This window comes from Centruroides sculpturatus, unplaced genomic scaffold, assembly GCF_000671375.1.
Source record: "Centruroides sculpturatus isolate CEXI.00-Female unplaced genomic scaffold, Cexi_2.0 scaffold439, whole genome shotgun sequence".
Taxonomy (NCBI): domain Eukaryota; kingdom Metazoa; phylum Arthropoda; class Arachnida; order Scorpiones; family Buthidae; genus Centruroides; species Centruroides sculpturatus.
The window spans coordinates 506,604-527,387 of NW_019384606.1; the positions used below are offsets into that span (position 1 = coordinate 506,604).

The 20,784-nt window shown below is 32.4% G+C and overlaps 1 protein-coding gene across 1 annotated transcript in view; it reads left to right on the top strand.

Moving 5' to 3' along the window:
• LOC111625158 (voltage-dependent calcium channel type A subunit alpha-1-like) overlaps positions 1–20,784 on the top strand; it is a 187,178-nt gene that overhangs the window by 118,027 nt on the left and 48,367 nt on the right. Inside the window, exons 5-6 of the mRNA XM_023368210.1 lie at positions 2,537–2,632; positions 7,412–7,528. Of these exons, the coding sequence (XP_023223978.1) occupies positions 2,537–2,632; positions 7,412–7,528 (213 nt within the window). The remainder of the gene's footprint in view (positions 1–2,536; positions 2,633–7,411; positions 7,529–20,784) is intronic.

Here is a 20,784-nt window from a genome sequence, read left to right on the forward strand (position 1 = left end):
CCTCTCTTTTTTTATCCTGACCTCAACTGTTTATGACTTTGACTGCTGTTCCTTCTAATCTCAATTTAATTTCATCTGTAATTATGGCTACACCCCCTGGGGCTAGAGGTCTGTTCTTGAAACTTGGATATATCTCAACTTCTAACCCATTTGAACTTGCATCATTATTTATTTTTATTTTGTCTTTGAAATTATTTACTTTAACAATTGTTATGAAAAATGCATGCATTTTGCACATTGTAAATTTATATTTAATTATAGGAAAAGAGTTTATGCAAATAACTTTATACTTGTGAATATTTGAAGACTTGTATCAAATATTGTTGCTTGCAACAAAATAGGTTTCCAGAAAAACTAAATTGCACTGCAACAGTTGAAACAATGACAGATTTCAGTTAAAGAAGATTTCAGTTAAAGAATGGAATTATATTGATGCAAAAAATTGGGTCATTTTCATCGTGAACACATTAGAAAATGTGAGTAAAGCACTCTGTGTAATGGAAAAAAGTTGCAAGTGCTTTATCACATGCAACATTAAAAGTTTAATATATCTTGGTTTCAAGATGAGGTTTTGACTTTAAAGTACACATTTCTCTTAAAATAGATGTTCTTATTTCTTATTTATGACAGCATTTTATAAGCTGCATGTTTTAGGGCACTTAACAAAAATTTGTGTTAATGGAAAAACATTTCATATGATATAATTTCTCTCACTAGCCAAGCATGAAAATACCATTAATAAAAGCACAGATTGTCGAATGGAAAGTTATGCTTTATTTAGATTTAGTCAGTATTATTACTTTCATCATCAGACTTTAAAGATCTGTAAAAGTCAGAAACTTGCACATGGAAAGTAGGTCATTCTTCTTTGCACTTTTCATTAGGATTGCCTACTGTTGCATTTGACAGATGAATGTTCTAGAAGCCATTAAAGGAATTTGAAACTTTACAGTCAACCCCCCTTTAACACTGTTGATTATTCCATTTTATATGAATTCCATGTTGTACGAGTCACTTAGATTTTACAAATACGTGAGCCGTTCACAGCCCGGCATATGTATTTGTAAAATTTAAGTGACTCGTACAACATGGAATTCATATAAAACAGGTTAATCAATCAATCAATCAACATTTATTGTCTATTGGGAATTACTTCCCTATTACAAGGGGTTGTAGAAACATGTATCCATATTTATTTTTAATAAAACTATACATTTTCTTTAATTTTTTAGTTTGCATTTATTTCTCGCGTACATATGCACATATTCTTTAATTTAATTTGTTTTGTTATTATAAGTTTCTACTATTTTACAAAAATAATTATAAATATTATATAATTCTTTTTTACTCATATTATTAAATTTTTTTAACAATTCTATTAGTGAGTTGCAATTATAAGAGCTGTTTATATTATAATGAATACACAATATTAATAATTTTGTTTAATTTAATTAAACTTTAAAAAAGATAAATTAAATTAAATGAAAGTATTTACATTTTTAAGCAAACAAATAGAAAAAATTTTTTTGATGTTTGTTTGAATTGTATTTTTATAAAATAGTTTTATTTTTGATTTGAAACAAGTTTCAAGCTATAAACTGTCATAAGTCGTAGTAGTTAGTGAGTTTATTTAATACAGATTATATCATATCATATATATTTCCAGTCATAGAGGCTGCAATATAGATGAGAAGGGTTTATATTGTAAGATGTATAAATCAAAATTATATGCTAATAATTTTTGTTTATCTGATGCCATGTAACACTGACATTATTGTCTATTTTACAAAATTATAATTCTTTATTATTTTGTAATATAGTATTATGTCATTAGAAAAAGTTAATTTAACTTTATTCTCATGTATTATTTTTATAAATTGTCAATAAAATGATAATTGTTTAAACTCTAATCAGTAAATTTTTTCATACTTATGTCATTTCATTGTAATATAAAAAGTCTCTGTATCATTTTTTTCAAGTAAAATATTTATATCATAGTTGTTTTATGCTTTGAAATAAAATTCCAGTTTTGAATATTTTTATAATGAAATCAGGAAAAAGAATTTCTATAATAATATCAATAATTAAAGAGTTTATCTTATTATTTTATAAGTTTACAGTTGAATTACGTTAAGAAACTAATTTAAATAAGTTAGTTTTATTTCTATTTCATTCATATAGAAAATTAAGAAACTTTTTATTTATAGTTGTAGAGAATAATCAAAGATTGTTCTGTTATCTTTGTTGCCATATATTTTATTATTATAATTAGATCCATTAATTTTTTTATTTTCTAATTAGTTATTCAAAATAATAATAATAATAGTATATATATTTATCTTTCAATATATACAATAATGGCTTTATTTTAAGAGTTTTGCATTTCACATGCAGCAAAAAGCAATTTTATGATTGTCATTTGTTGAACTGATAATTTACATGAATATATTTTTTTACATAAGAATAAATTTTTTGCAACTTCTTGAAAATCAAAGATTGTTTTTTAATATAAATATTTTTTCTATTACAAAAAAAGAATTTCTTCAAGGATCCTTGGAACACATTTGATTTTATTACTGTGATAGGAAGTGTCATTGATGCTTTGGTTATGGAAATTGGGGTAAGTACTCAAGTAAGTATCTCAATGCATCCCATTCTAAGAACCAAACAAAACTTCAAAATACTTCCTCCAAATAAAAATTTAAAACTTCATTGTGATTTCTCTGTAATTCTATAGTGCTGTCATTTTCTTCATGGAATGTGATGCATTTCTTCCTGTCTTTTTAGTTTCTTTAGTACAAAAATTCGTAGCTGTTCTGTAAAACTAGTAATTCTTCTAACTTGAATGAGCATGTTTATATGATTTAAATTTAATCTGTTTCTTTGTTGTTCTGTCTACATAATATAATTTTGACATTTGAAATAAATAAATGAATAAGATTTCTGTCCCTCTTTTATTCACAAAATAAAGACATCTATTATAATGTGATTTTAAAAACATAATGTAATTAGTAACTTGAGGTATGCTAGTGTGTCTTGTCTGTGTTTAAATTAATATATACCAGTTTTAGAAAATTATTGACTAAAAAATTATATAATTTTTAATACTGTTATATTGTTTTATTTGATTTTATTAATGTATTAAAATATTTAACATTGAGTTTTGAAATTAAAAATGCCTTCTAGTCTCTTTTTGCTTTATATTATATTTTAAAGATTATCATTATATTTTTTTTAATGTTATACTTTAGTAAGTAAATGTAATTTTGTTCATGATTAACATTTTGATTAAATTTTGATATTACTAAGTTAATATAGCAGTCTATTTGTTGCTGTTTTTTTGTAAAGATAATGAATGGACTAAAGATTTTATGGTCATTAAACAGCTATCTGTAAAAGTATGGTTTATTGATAACAAGTTGCTAAAGAGTTGCCTAGAAAAGATTTTTCCAAATTGGAATGAATCCTATGTTGTTAATGCTAAATAGCTCTTCACAAAAGAATCAGTAACCTGTAGGTTAATAATACACAATATTAATCAATCAATCAATCAACATTTATTGTCTATTGGGAATTACTTCCCTATTACAAGGGGTTGTAGAAACATGTATCCATATTTATTTTTAATAAAACTATACATTTTCTTTAATTTTTTAGTTTGCATTTATTTCTCGCGTACATATGCACATATTCTTTAATTTAATTTGTTTTGTTNGGGCATTCACACACTCTTCTATTTTCAAGAAGAAAACTCATGAATTACAGTACATAAAACATCTGGCTATCCAGCATGGGTACCTGCCTAGATTAATAAAAAGTTTAGTGAACAAATATGAAGTGCAAGACAAACATGGGAAAGGCAAAACATAAATTTGAGGTTGTGCAGTATAACAAGACCCTGATGGCTATATACTGAGAAGTCGCAGGAGACAATAATCTTTCCTTGGCTTACAGAAGGAACTTCACCATCCATATGCTTCTTAGAAACACCAACAATAAGATGTTTCTGCTGGAGTATACTCCTTACCACTTCAGGACAATAGAGATGGTCAACACCTACAATACATTGGGACAACAATACGTTCATTAAAACAGCATCTGCAAGAACATCTTATTTCAATTAATAAAGGGCAAACTACTATGGCTTTAGCCATACTTGTATAAACCTTGGCAAGGATAGACAGATAAACAGACAAATAATCTTTATTAGCACCTGGCATCGCTAGGCACAATCATGAATGTTGTACATAAGGTACATTGCAGATACATACAGATATATAAACAGATACATAAACACAAAAGAATATAAAAATAAAATTAAGAATAAGACAAAAAATCATGTATTTACAAATTGAGGAGGATGCTGAAGTTTTTTTTAAGTTGGGATGCTGAAGTGTTTTTAAGCATGCAACAGTCCATAAGACAGATATGACAACAATCTGAGTCACCGTGATGGAACCTGTGCAGATAAACATTAAAACATCCATGCTCAGTAAGGAACTGTGTAAGGCAATGATTCGGGTGATTCCATTTCCACTTAAGTCGACTGTCAATATTAGGAAAGAGTTGCCTTGTGATATGGGTTTCTGGCAGGGAGTTCCAGTCACTTTGCCAGCTCTCAATCATGCTATTTCATAGCCATTGTCTGACATTGGAAGAGGACAGCTGATAATAGGCAAAAATGCCTTCACAATGTTCTGTGGCAATATGGGCAACGAAATCTGCCCTCTCGTTGCTCAGAGTGCCTTGATGACCCCTGATCCATTTAATGTGGTTGTTATTAAAGGACAGGGAGGCAGTAGAAAGGATGTTCCTTGCAATTGGATGGTAGTTGTCCTTATTCTGAAGGGTCTGCACAGTAGCAGCACTATCTGTACTGATGTTGATGAGTTCTCCCTTATACTCATTATTGTGGAACTGTACAGCCATAAGGAGAGCAAATATCTCAGCCTGAAACACTGAGCATTCCAGGTGAAGCTTGAAGGTATCATGATGTGTTTCCAGGCCAGAAGAGAGGATGACAAATGCACCTGCTGTACCCTGTGATGTTTTCGAGCCATCTGTGAGTGACTCAATGACAGGACTCATTGACCAGGCCAAGTCCACTTCTAATTGCAGGTGGGAAGGATCACTGAAATGTACAGTACATCAAGGCATCAAATTTTGGAGGCACCAAAAGAGATGCCCAGGAGGTCAGAACTTCTTCCTCTTGAAACAAGGAATCTTTCCATAGTGTAGTGGTTCTGTTGCAGGATTAGTGGTTTCCCAGCAATAACTGGGAGAGCAGCATTTGAGACTGTACTGTAACTACGAGTCAGGTGAATCAGTTTTGTTGGGCAGTCTTCAACCTCCTGTGGTTATGGGAGTAGCTTGCAACTTGACCCCATACAACTGAGCTGTAAAATAAGATTGGGACAAACACACAGTCATAAATGGAGTTAAACACCTCGTAGCCTAAACCCCATCTATTACGGGCAACATGTAGAAGGCTGCTAAGAATGAGACTAGTCCTATTGGTGGCGTATTGAATATGAAGCTTCTATGATAGTTTGTGGTCAAGTACCACACCAAGAAAGGTTAGCTGTTTAACAATCTTGATTGAGGTATCATTAAATCTCGCACATAGGACATGCCTATAGATTCTTGTATCACCTGGGGCAGAAAACACAATACCAAATATCTTATTTAAGTTAAAATTCAGCTTGTTCTCATCACCCCATTCTATGGCTTTTTTAATAATATCAGCAGCAGCAGTCTAAATTGCCATTCTTGAATTAGCAGGGAATACCAGAAATGCATTGTCTGCAGAAGCAAAAACACAATACTGGTGTCCAAAGTCCAGATGGAAAAACTGTCAAACAGTATGTTCCAGGAAAGAGGTCTGCAGACCAAGCTCCTGAGAGCACCCTCTCTGGAGGACATGAGAAAAAGACCTCTCACCAATGCTGATAGATGCCTTCCTGTTGTTGAAGTAATCTTTCACAAGATGAAACAGGTTAGATTGGCAGTCATAATCTGAAAGCCTTCTCAGTACCTGTGGCCACCAGGCTGAGTTGAAGGCATTTTGCAGGTCCATACTAAGATCGAACACATACTTATGCCTGGCGAGAAGATCCTTAATATAGTGGGACTTAATATAGACTTATGAACAATTAGACTGTACATGTACTGTACATCTAAAATTTAAATTTCACATGGATTCTGAAGTTCATTTGCAGCTTGTATGCTAGCATTGAAGCCAGTCTTTGGCCAATAAAAATAATAATTATTTTAATAAATAATTAATGTGGGTTAATTTTTATTGCATATCATTATTTTTCATTTTCATGCAAATTTTGAGGTTTCATTGCCATTTGTGAGGTGACATTTTACTTGGTAACATTGGAGTAATGGCATTTTTCTCTATTGTTTGCAATTTTTATAAAATTTTAAGTTTAGTGCTTTAAAAATATGTCTGAAACATAGTAGTAAATCTATCAGTGGAGATATGCAAGAAGTGATGCTCTATTATCATGGAAATTAAATTGGACATTATAAAACTGTGTGTTGGTGGGAAAAAACTATATTTGAAACACTTGCTACAAAGTAGTAATGAGTGAGTAAACATGAGCATAATGTATTCTATTAAGTACATTGAAGGATAAAATGCTAACAATAAGTGGTTATTTTGTTTACATATAGTATGTACTTTCTAGGTTAGTTTTTAACTTACGACAAAACCTCCAGAACCTAACCTGTTCATAAGTAGAAGAGAATCTGTAATTAACGGAGCATTTGGGTCAATAACTCAAGGGATGCACTTGCATGCTTGACACAGTTCAATTAGTATGAGAGATAGAAATGCATTAGTGAATCTTTTTAATGAATTTTAATGAATAATGTATATTATAGTTATAACAGAAATAATTTAACAAAGAAAAGTATTTCAAGAGTAAATAGTTGTCTAGAGACTTTATCTTATGAATATATTTACCTTATCTTAAATATTTTTCTGCTTTGTAAAATATTTTCCTAAAAATGAAGTTTTTTAATATGCAGTTTCATTTATTGATCTGCAGTTTTCAAATTGCAGACCTGTAGATTCCTACTTTTGTCAATCTAGATTAGATATGAAAAACTTAAGAGCTGGAAGTCCTGATGAACTCATGGTCTGGACTGGAAGTCATGTGATTTTTTTAAATTAAAATGTTTAAAAATTGCACTCCAGCATTGTGATGATGTCACAAAAAGTAATTATTCATAATTGTTGAATTTTATTTTATCAGAAAATATTTTTGCTATAAAATTTGTTAATAATAGTAAATTATGTTAGAATTACCTTTTTTGGGAACAGCTATGAAATATGTTTAAAATTTGTAATAGATTTTAAATAACTCTACAGTTTATTTTTCAAGAATATTAATTATTTTAGGTTAATTTCTTCAATGTTGGTTTCCTTCGATTATTTCGAGCTGCCCGATTGATCAAACTTCTGCGTCAGGGTTATACCATCCGAATACTTTTATGGACTTTCATCCAATCTTTTAAAGTATGTATATTAATTATTTGATTAAAATGTGATATAGTAATATTACTTTGTATTGTTATTAATTAGATAGTCATGTTCTTAAAATAAATAACTTTACATTTAATAAAGAAAAATTGAAATGAAAACTTTAATTAATTAATACTGATGATATGAATTACTAATTTATATAATTTGCATCAAAATATTCAATTAGTTAATAATATAAATTATTTTTTTTATCAAACAGATAAGTTAGTTTACATTGCAATTTTCTTTCTATAAATTATGATTTCATTAACTAATCACAATAAGAAATCAAACAATTCAAAATAAAAAAAATGTAATTTAGCAATAATTTTTAATGGACTGTTTTCAATCATCATTAGGTTTTAGAATGTAAACTAGGATTGTTCTATTCTTTCAGACAGTCTTTTCTTTTCAATGTTTTGCCCTGCATCCCAGGCAACACTATCCTAGGATAGCATTTGTCTCACTTATTTACATTTGCATTGAAAACGACACATGTTTTAAAAGAAAAATAAATCTGTATGACAACATTGTCCACAGTATAGTTTGAGATGACAGGATTGAAGATCAGCAACATAATGCACATTTAAACATTCTACTGTTCTGTTATAAATGTTGAATTATTGTCAGATATCTTTGTTCGAACTGTGCTTATGTGCATATAGGTTGATGTTTTGTGATGTATTAAAATTGAGCTGGAATATTAAATATGTCCACTGAAAGAAGCTGAAAAGAGAATGCAATTTAAACTTGAATGGAAAAATACTTAATATTGGATACAGAAATTATCTAACAGCAGTACAAGAAAACTTTTTTAAATGTTGACGTAACAAATTTTCTGTAAATTTTAGTGTTAAAAATAATTTTAAATAACATGCCATGACAAAAAGTTACAAAAAAAATTTTATTCAATTGAAACAATGTGAAATATTGCTGATTGGAGAGAAAATTCACACAAAAACGCGTTAACTATCATTTTGCTGTATGTTTTATTTTCTTACGAGTGCTTTCAACATAGTAAAAAGTGTCGTCCTCAGGTAGATACGGAATTGTATTGATTTCAAACAAAATTTTAAATTGAAATGAGAACAGTATTAGCCATTTGGAATCTTAGAACATTTAGAACAAGAAATTTTTTTTTAAACTTAAACTTGAAAAACGTAACAATGAGGCACATGCACCTTAATACACAGAGTAGACGGAGGGTGCTAATATTGATGTTTTAATTGCTTGTATAGATTAATCCAGATTCTGGGCAAATCCAGAGTGGGGAAGTTGCAAGGTGACAGCAAATTGATGTAAAGGGCCTCCAAATGTACACTAGGCCCCCTTATCACAGTGCCTGAGCATCACCACCCGGTCCCAAAGTGGAGTGTGTTGGTCTTACAATACCATCCTGGAGAGCTTGGTGTCATACCTTCCCACTGCAACAGAATGTTGGTGCTCAGAGATGTGGCCAGAGAGCATTCTAGTGGTTACCCCTATATAATGGGTGTGTACACCAGACACTGGGTTTTCCAAAGGAATAGAGTAAATGCCCAACTTTTCCAGGAATGAAACTGCATCCCTGTCATTACATAAAAGTGTGAAACTCCGGAAGTGGGTCAAAATTCATGCACAGAAAATGTTTTTAATTTCGTATAAAAAAAATTAATAATAATAATAATTCGTATAATATTGTAAAACAAAACCATCAGACATGAAATGTATATTTTATGTCCATATAAAGACATATCTGTAAAATTNGTTCTGTCTACATAATATAATTTTGACATTTGAAATAAATAAATGAATAAGATTTCTGTCCCTCTTTTATTCACAAAATAAAGACATCTATTATATTGTGATTTTAAAAACATTAAATATATTTTAACAATTATTTTTAAATTTACAAATTTCTTCACTGTGATAGTGAAGTTTTTCAGAATTTACAAAAAATAAAATTCATTGAAATTATTTGAACTTTAAAAATTTTATTGGTGTATACAGAGTTATTCTATTTGAGATTGAAAAAAGAATGATTATAGTATTAAAAAAAAAACATAAAATATTAACAAATGGTGGAATATCAGCACCATAGTAATGTAACACCAACTCGTATCTCTGAACCTTTTACTGGTGCATGTATTATCTCACTCTATAACAGTTACAAACGTTTTTGAACTGTTACGGTTCTTCTTCAGGTACCGATCCCCTAATGGAATGCTGTTCAACGATGTTATGAAATATGATCCGGAACGATGTCCCATCCCAATGACATCGTTCCTGATCGTATTTCGTAATATCGTTGAACAGCATTCCATTAGGGGATCGGTATCTGAAGAAGAACAGTAACGGTTCAAAAACTTTTGTAACTGTTATAGAGTGAGATAATACGCGCACCGGTAAAAGGTTTAGAGATATGAGTTGGTGTAACATAAAATATCTTACTGAAGAGAATTTGTGAAGAAAATATTCAGAATGGAAGTGATTGAAAATTTGTAAAACCTAAATTCAGCATATTATTAATTAAATTTATAATTTTCTGAAATCAATTTTTCCTATCTAAATATATTAAAATTNCGACATGGAGATACACTTGGCCAACATGGAGGAATTGATTGATCGTCTTACAGCATTGGGAGAAACTCTAGCTGAGAAATTAAAGATAGCATTATTACTTAGTAACTTGCCAGACAGCTATAACACTTTAATAACAGCACTAGAGACTCGTCCATAAGAAGAATTAACCCAGGAGTTAGTACGTAATAAATTACATGAGGAACACTCAAGAAGAAAGACCTCATCAAATGAAGAATATGAAGCGGATAAAGCATTTAAAGTGGGAACACACCCAGTAACTCAGAAGAGGAGTTTGCTCAAAAGTTATTTTTGCAAAATACAAGGATATATAAAGAAAGAATGTAGCTAATATGAAACATGGAAAGAAAAGCATCCAAATCAGATCAACAAAATTTATGCGGAAAGTGATGAACAACATCCGGAAAAGGAATCCTATGTATGTTTTAAGACAGGAACATAAAATGAGATTCATCAATGGTATGTAGACTCGGGAGCTTCATTGCATATGTGTTGTGAGAAATATTTATTCACAACCATTAATAGTAAACATAGAGAAAGAGTGATACTAGCCAATGGCCAAGCTCTATACTCTAAAGGTAAAGTCAATGTAATGATAACCTGCATGGATGAAAATAATGAACGATGTCGAATATGTATGAAAGACATGTTATATGTACCTCACCTTAAAGGAAATTTAATCTCAGTCAGAAGACTAATGACATTAGGGTCTGCCATAAAATTTGAAGGGAACATTTACTCTATCCTCCAGAAAAACAGAGTAACAGTAGCAACAGCAAACACATGTTTATATGAGTTTGATAAGTCTTATAAAGCACTTACAGTAATTAATGATAAGAAGAAATGCATTCACTTGTGGCATAGAAGTGTGAGAAATAAAAGGAACGAACAAGTTGATATGGAGAAGAAATTTAGTGATTTCTTCGATGGGCCAACATGATAACAAGTGAGCCTAATGTAGCAGACACTTATATGGGAAAATCCACTGATCTCAGTAGGGTTGAAACAAAGACAATAAACCAAAATAATAACCAGATAGCAATTTAATTTGCCCAACAACATACAGTGCTTCCAGTGAGACTTGCTGGAAAGAATACACCCCAACAAATCCAAAATTCTGAGTAACAGTAACATGCAATACACCTGACAATCCAAATTTCCGAGTAACTGGAACACACAATAAACCCAACAATAGACTGTTAATGAATTTCTGTAACATGAAGACAAAAAAAAAATGAACCGACAATACTATTGACGTGTTCTTACTTAAGTTTACAGTTTGAAACAAAATCGTCACCCTGATCTTGTTATACAGCCTTATTCTTGAGTGACTTCATGACTCCTATATCACATATCTTCACACACCACTATTCACCGATCATTCCAGTTTGCTTTCCTCTCTTCTTTTTCTGTCTTCGTCTCGTGGCCAAGTCGCCCCAGAAAAATCTCCCATCCTGATTACACCCTCTTTTTAAATATGCATAATTTCGAACCCCGACACACCCTGGTTTTACTTTGGGGCATGCCACCGAGTCAGACCTATCAACATGGCAAAGGGGAGCAGAAAAGATGTAAGGCACAGAAGATTAGGGCATTGTGACATAAACTCCATAATTTTGATGCAGAACAAGGAATTGGCTACAGGAATAAATATTCAGAAATGTCGCATATTTAAACTTTGTGAATATTGCATTGAGGTCAAAATGACTACTAAGAGTTTTTCAAAGAAATCGGAAACCAAAATATATCAATTACTTTAATTAATACACACAGACATATGCAGTCCAATGCAAACAGCAATATCAAGAGGCAACAAATATATTTTAACCATGATAAATGATTACAGTAGGTACACCAAAATATATCTTCTTAATCATAAAAGTGAAGTACCTGATTAAATAAAGGAATATGTTAAATATGTACAAACAAAATTTGGAAGAACTCAATGAATCAGATCAGACATAGGATGTGGATTTTCAAGTACCAACTTAAAGATATTCTTTAAAAATGAAGGTATTGTATGGGAAACTATGGCACCTTATTCCCTCAACAAAATTGAGTAGTGGAAAGGAAAAATAGATATATGATAGAATGACAAGATGCATGTTAATTGATGCTGGACTACCAAATAAATACTGGGGAGAAGTGGTGAATAATGCAAATTATCTACAGAATAGATTAATTACTAAAGCAAGTGAAACAACTCCATATGAAAAATATCATGGAAAGAAGCCAAACCTCATGCAAATAAGAATTTTTGGATGCTCAGCCTATGCTATTAAACCTAAAGAAACACGAAAGAAACTAGAACTTAAAGCCACAAAACTAATTTTTGTAGGATACAAGAGAGCATCAAGAGCTTATCGCTTAGTTGATACAAAAACTGATAATAAGCAGAAATGTTCACTTTCTGGAAAACTTCAAGCACAAAGCCTCCAAAATCTATATACATGAAAATAATGAAAATTCAAAACAAGTTACAATAGTTATCAATACAAATTTAAAAGAAGAATACAAAACAAAAACAAGGCAACAAGAAATGGAAGAAACTGGCATACATTTAAAGAGATTGGAAAGAACTACTAAGGGAGTACCTCCCATAAGATTAATTGAAACAATAAATTTATCAGTGACAGAGGATGCAGTAGAACCAAGAGAATATTTGAGGACAATCAAAGTTGTATTTGACTTTTAGAATTTGGAAAAGCACAACAGCACACAAAACATATCGACACAAAATATTATTTTGTACGTGATTTAAAGAATTCGAGAGAAATTATTGTAATTTGTTGTCCGGATGACGGCCGATTTGTTAACCAAACCACTAGACGCAAATAAGGTTAAGAAATTTACTCGCAATATCAGATTGTATTAATGATCAATCGTTGAGAGGGGTGTGTTAGAATCAATGATTGAAATTATTGTTAAATGCTATATGACATCATTACATACAATGCATTGTGTTGTGGTGATGTTTTGTAAATGTTTTTCCATTACATAATAAAAGGTTGGTGGTGCTGTTGATCCCTTGGAGAACTGTTAGAGCTGGTGACCTCGTTTTACTCTCCCCTTTTTTGCACTGACCTTCCCTGAGTCAAGACAGTGTAATCTTTGTGTATTCTTTGTTACATAACCAGCTACATGAGTCCAACCAGTTTTTATTAATCTCCAACAAGCAACATCAAGTCTAACAATATTTTTCATAAGTTATTTAGTTAACCAGTGGCCAAGCGGTCTTCGTACCCTGAACACTGGGATTTCAGTCGTGGATTCGTGCTTCGCTTGGACGAGCTGGCCATGTTGAGTTTTTCAGATTTTCTATGTGTCTGTAATGCCTAAATAGGGAACAGTTTCCCTTAAAAAGACCTCCCTAGCCAAGTGTTGCGTTGCCATAACTTAACAAACAAACAAACATATTTAGTTAACTCATTTACTTTTAAATTTGTATTTTAAATTCTTCAAAGGTTAAAATTTAAATGGAGTGTTCTATTATTGGAACAGTTTCTAAAAATGGTTTTAAGAAACCTGATGATGGCCTATGGAGTAGGCTGAAAATGTTAGTAATTAAAAATTTTCCTTCAGCAAATGCATAGATAGTCATATATTTGTAATTTATTCTCTGCTTAGCACGTCTGAACTGAACATTGCAATATTTATTCTTATGTATCAAGAAAATTGTAGGTGCATTAAATTTTTATAATGCATTCACATGTTTTGTGTGCTGTTTAAATAGTGTAATGTTGTCAATGATTTTATTAAAATGACATAATGCAGTGGAATTTTCTTGATAACTATTGAGTCATGGAAATTGTGCATAAATACACATATAATGCCTTACAGAAAATATTTAACGTAATTTTTATATTATAGTTGACTCTCCTTAAAGCAAATACCAATAAAGCAAATTTTGCTGTTTCACAAATTTGCTTTATTGCAATTGCAAAATTGCAAATTCTGGTAAAATTTTTGTTCACTTTTATTGCATGAAAATTAATGTTGTGACAATAAAGAAAATTTTGTCAATGAAAAAAATGGCAAAATTTTCTTTATTGTCACAACATTAATTTTCATGCAATAAAGTGAACAAAAATTTTACCAGAATTTGTTAAATCAAATTATTATAAATTAATTCGACAACCCACAAGAAATAACCTCACTTTTAGTTATGGTTGTTTTTTATAGTTTTAGACGTGAACAATAAAAATCAGTACTGTAATAAATTTTCTATTTTGAGTAGAATAGAATTTTTCCTTGTAGTAAACAAAGATGGATTTATGGAAGCAACTACTCTTTGTATTTTTAGTGATATGCTTCCATTGATACTAAAAATAGATGCTAGTAAGATTGATATGGGAGTTTGTTTAATGCAAAATGGTCAGCTGCTAGCATACACAACAGCAACTTTAACATCTTCCCAACAAAAATATTTATCTATTGAGAAAGAAATACTTGCAGTGGTTCATGGCATCCAGTTATTCAAGTATTACACAAAATTGAGATTCAATTACAGAGTAATGTGGGATGTTCAGCTTTCACCAATTATAGCTAAAATAAATATTTTATTTTAGCTGTGGTTGGTGAAAGCTTAATTGTGCTTTAATTACTTCTTCATTGAAACACCTTATTGTGAAAGCTTTTTGCTGTAACTAGATCCAGAATTTTAATGGTTTTTCTCTCAATGTATTTGCACACATTTCTGATGATGATTGTAAATTTTATATTTTGTACTAGTGAAGGCAAATATATGCCCAATAAAACAACAAATTAATTTAGCAAAATGCCTTTTTTTTTTTTTTTTTGCTTCAGTATGTTTTTAAGAAATTATATTCCCCGGTAAATATACTTGAAAAATTTACATTTTATTATTTGTTATTCAGCACTGTTTAATATGTTTGCTTTTCTTTTATAAATCTATTAGAATTTATACTTTTAATTTATAACATTAAATATAACTTATCTCAAAATTTGCAGATATATAGGTAATGAATTATATTGATTAAGTACTCTTCAAAACTGAAGGTTTAATAATAATGCATTAATGTTACTGTAAATTCCAGCAGGAAGCAGAGCTGTCACCATAATGTTTTCAACCTTTCAAAGGCCATCATTAACTTTTATCAATCTTTCAAAGGCTTTTGTGATGATGACCTTCAAAAGGTTGAAACATTATGGTGACATCTCTGTTTCATGATGAAGTTTAATATTAATACAAGTTTAATTATATTCATTTTAATTTTTAATGTAAAAACATTGTGTTTTTAAATGAGGATGTCTTCCAAGTATTTGAAGTGTTTTGAAAATTTTCATGTTTAGTGACAATAAATGGTAATTTAGGCTACCATATTGAATGCTCATATGAATATTTTAAAAAGATTTGTTTTGTAGTGAATCAGTTTTATATAAAATCATTTTAGTATGCTTTAACACTCTTTATCGGAAACATTGAAAGTAATATAAACAAAGAAACAAACAAAACAGCTAGATTCTTTGATTGTACTATTTAAGGTTTGTAGCACTTTGCAGCTATTTATGTATATTATTTTTTACTTATTTTTTTTGTTTGTTTTTCGTTGGTCACGTGTCTGTTTTTGTGCGGATCCATCTCTGTTTCCTGCCTTGGTACCACCAGTTAGTTCTCTGCTGGTAGGTCGTGCGATGTGGTGATTGGCGTAATGTGCGGTCACGTGGGATGGAGCGATATCTATTGGCGGACAGTATAAAACAAGGATAACCGATGTGATGAAGCTTTTTGTTCAAGGAATTTCTTTATATTATTATTCTATGTGTTATTGTATACTCTTTTTCCCAATTGTTTATTTAATGTTACTTTAGCCATTATCAGTTTTTGTATGGAAAGGAGGGTTTTGTATAAGGGAGGAAGGTCAGGAGACAGAGAATCGGCATAGGAATAACATTGTAACATGATCGGACTTTGAATTGTGTATTTGTTCTCAATAAACCTTTGTTTATGAAACCCCACTATTACGCCGATTATTTGTTTTAACTGTTCCTTTTTGTTTTGTTCAACCCCTCAGACCACGTGCTATGGAGTATCTACATTGGCATTTGCGACAGGATAGTGATTATTTGTTGTGAACAGTTGGTTCAGCGTATGTCCCCTGACTTTCCTCTCTGTTTCATCCAGTTCATGCTCTCGGCCCTGTTATTTGTATACCATATCGGACTCGGTGCTGCCATACTTTTGGTTTTCATTTTATTTATTGTTCCTGATGGAAAGTCACGATATGGTAGGACAATCTGGAATGGCGATAGAGGTCAGTAGTGTCCCCATTGTTACTGAGTTCATGGGGATGATCCCATGTTTTATGAACTCGCCCGGCAGTGTTTTGAATGTATGTCGCGTCTTTCAAATGATGGAAAATGTAGCATCCCTTGCCAGTTGGGAGGAGGCAGTCAAAATCACTGTCATTCAGGCTAGGCTTAAGGGTGAACCATTGTCAGTGTTTTTCGATCTGAGGGACTAAGACATCATTAATTATGACGAGATAAAAACATTCCTCATTAAATGCTTTGATCGAAGGGACAAAGAACAAGATACCTTCAATCGAGTCTTAAAAATAACTTAAAGGGGAGAAAGTCTGCAAGTATGGGGTATAGATAAGGTCATTGTTCTTACGAGCTGTAGCTCATAATAGCAATTAATTGGCTACGCTTTGGGATAACACGGTGAAGGAGTGTTTTTTGAGAGGTTTGTCCGTTGACATCTGAAGACAGGTGATGCAAAGTCATCCAGAAACCTTGGACCAAGCAATATGTAGGGCAGAGGAAGAGGAGGAGATTGAGGCTGTGTGTGGAAAAAGGGGGATAATGAATGAAGTATGCACAAATTCAGAACATAGGCTTGTGTTCTCTGAGAAGGAAGACAGAGTGAGCAGCCATATGGTGGAGCTTGAGGGCCAAATTTGGGCATTGAGGAAGTCAATTGCATCATTAACTGAGTGCATGAAGAAAAATGGAAACCCCAAGAGAAAATGGAGGGATGATAGAAGGTGTTATGTGTGTGGGGAGAAGGGGCACTTGGCAAGGTAGTGTGATAAGCATAGGCATTTAAACTAATTAAGGACCATTCGGAAGGTCAGAGGAATGGTTAGAGTGTGAAATTGGAACTGACCACGGGGATTCAATTGTCCGAATGCAGATTACCGACAATCGAAGGTCTAATGGTAGGAACCAAGGTTAATTTCCTAGTTGATACTGGCGTGGAGAGGACTGTTATTAGAAATGAGTTAACTGAAAGTTTAAAGAACCATAATGAAAATTGGGTAGTGTTGAATGATTCCTGTATCAGTGGAGTATCAGGTGTTCTCCTGAAAAGTGATGAGGCAGTTATAATTGAATTTAAATTTGGGAATGGATGTAGGGTAAGCACAAAGGCTCCTAGTTTAAGTTTCCAGAAAAGGGATGGATTGTGATTTAATTTTTGGAATGGATGTTATTCGCCAACACCTGGAGCTGCTGATGGGGATTAGATTGATCATTACTGATAGGAACCCAAAAAGAGAAGAGGACTTCTCCATTAATGTAAACACTGAGCTAGGTGATGAGACAGGATTGTGAAAGCTGGATTACCTTGATGAAACAATTAGGGAAAGCGTGATCAATGTTTTAAAAACATATCAAAACGCTACAGCTAACAAAGTGTCTGAGTTGTCGGGCACCAACCATTACGTTCACTCCCTTGAGTTCGTTTCGGAGAGCTCTGTCAACATGAAGCAATATTGTATTCTATATAGCTATCTGCCTGACCTCAAAAGGCAAATGAATGACCTCCTTAAGCTGGGAATCTGCAAAGAAAGCATGTCAGAGTGGAATTCCCTGATACACGTGGTTCCAAAGGGTTCTGGGGAGCTCTGTGTCACCCTGGATCAAAATAACGAAAATGCAGGCTTTCCTTATGGCTAGGATTGACGACATATTATCACAGCTTAATGGCAATAAATATTTTTCTGTTTTGGATTTAAAGGCTGGTTATTTTCAAATTCCCTTGGATCCCAGGACGAGGCATGTTTTTGCATTCTCCATGCCCTGGGGGGAATACCAACTTTGTCAGATGCCCCAGGGAGGGAAGAACAGCAGGAGGTATTTCCAGTATGTAATGACAAAAATCTTGGTCAAATTCATGGGAAATAGTTGTTTTATTTTTCAAGATGACATTGTCTTGTTTTCATAATGATCAAAGAATTACATGTTAAGGGATGCTGTAGCAAAGCCATTTCTAAACATTCCAAATCGTGGGTTATTGTTAATGTGCTGTCAAGAGTGTTGTTAAACTTATTTTCCTGAAGTGCTGCACACAGCAGTTTCACTGGTTTGAGGTTGAATCTGCAGTACTCATTTCAGTTGCTTTCCTTGCTGCAACAATGATGGCTGCTTCCATGGTGGAAAAGTTGAATTCTTATATGATGTGAAAGTAAAGTTATAAAGCTTTAATCACCATGAATTGATGTTCTGTTTGTACTAATTTTTCTCTTAGAATACTCATTAGTAAAATAAAATCATATTTGACAAAACTTGTATATTTAAAATGTTTTATTATTTACTTTAGAAGCTGCATATAATAAATTTAAATCATTAATTTAAAAATACTCCAACTTAAAATTGGTTATACAGTCGACCCCCCCTATAACATGGTAGATATGTCCAGTTTTTATGAATCCATTTTCTATGAGTCCTTAAATACGTGAGCCAATCACAGCCCGGCACATATGCAGTTTACGGACTATGGCTGTTTGAAAGGTTTTCTTCCATAAAATTAATCGATTCTAGACTAATTCGACTCAACATTTCCAAACTATGTATAATTTTTTGGGAATAATCTATATAAACTATGCTATAAGCAAAAAATTGTAGGATTAATTACCAAGTGTGCACCGTTTGACGACGTCATTGCTTAAGCTTGTTTTCATCGTGGAGCTTGTCATCGAATGGTGCTCACGTGCTTCCTGATAAATTATTTTTTTCTGCGAAAAATTCGTTGAACTTTGGAGACATCATTAATATAAATATAATTTTTATGGACGTTAAATAATAAATGGTTTTTAGTAGGTCCGCCGCTCATTTAAACTCAACGGTTTGTGCAATATCCGCTATTGATCTAGATTCAATGAATCCTGTCGCGACACGAGTCGGCCTGAATTATAGGAGTTTTTTTAGCATGTTTGTACGAGTACTGTCACAATTTTTTTCGCCGTGATATAGGAATCCGAACTATATGAACTCGTTTTATAGGGGGGTCTATTGTATTTGAATTAATAACACTAAAACCTATAATTGAGCTGTTTTTATAAAAAATGCAAATGTTTTTGCCAATGTTGAATGTGCATCATCAGGTAAACTGCTCTCCAACTGTTGAAACAACATGGGATTGCCAAACATGTGTGCAGAGGGGAGGTGATGTAAAATGAGAGAAAGACGCACCACTACTCAGGTTTACAGAAAAACTACACACCACTACTACCTCTTCCCATAACCTGTTCACTTTCAAGATAACCAGGTTCAGGGCCTTGGTTCAAAAGGCCTTCACCCATTTGTCAGACACGGGGAGGATAATAAGATTTTGAAAGAAAGACTTCCATGCTGTGGGGAAAGTCAACATCATGAAAATTAATAACAGTGTTTTTGCGGATGGCTTTATAAATTTTCACCTGCTCAAGTTGTTTGAGAAAGGGTTGCTGGGAAGAGCTATGTAAGTGGCATGCGCTGTTGAAGTCCACATCAATGTCTGGGTTGGAGGCGAAGATAGCCAATGCAGTGTTGGACAATCCTTTTGTGATGGAAGTCTGGTGTTCCTTGAGGCAGGTGTTTAAAGGGCACATTGTAGCACCTATGTATTTTAAGTGGCAAATTGTTATATAATCAGTGATGGGGATAGTGTAGATGCCTGGTTGAAGATGCATGTCTGGACAGTCTTTAACATTGCAGAGGAGGGAGGAAATTGAGAGACTTTTATGGAAGGCTAAATGAAAGTTATTTTTTTATATTTCCTTGTATATTATTTTTTTTATATTTCCTTGTATAGAGAAGCTAGCTTCCTGTCATAAGTGACAGTTCTATAAACTGTGTCCTGGGTGTGATTTTTCAATGAGGCAGAAGTGGTGGAGGAAAGATGACATAAAAGACCTTTAATAGTTCAGTAGACCCCCCTATAACACGGGTTCCTATAATTACGATTCCTATAAGACGGCAAAAAAATTGTGATGGTATCCATACAAACCTGGTAAAAAAACTCCTATAATTCGGTAAAACGTCATCGGGCAGCCGAACTCCGTAGTGTGGCGCCATCCAGCGCCACGCTACGGAGAATTTAGGCAGGTAAATTGAGTTTACTATTGTCTGTACAGTATTATATATAAATTAGGTACTGTACATATAATTATATATAAATTATATATAAATTAGGCACTGTATATATAATTATATATTAACTTAATTTATTGTAACTTTATTATAATTATATATATGCTTTCTGCCGTCTAGCGTCACGCTACGGCGAGTTAGGCGACCTATCGTCTGTCCAGTACTGTAATTTTATACATTTCTTGTGAAAGAAACATTTCTTATTTAACGGCCATAAAAATTATTTATATTAATGATGTCTCCAAAGGTCAACGAAGTTTTCGCAGAAAAATAATATCAGAAATCGCGGCCGC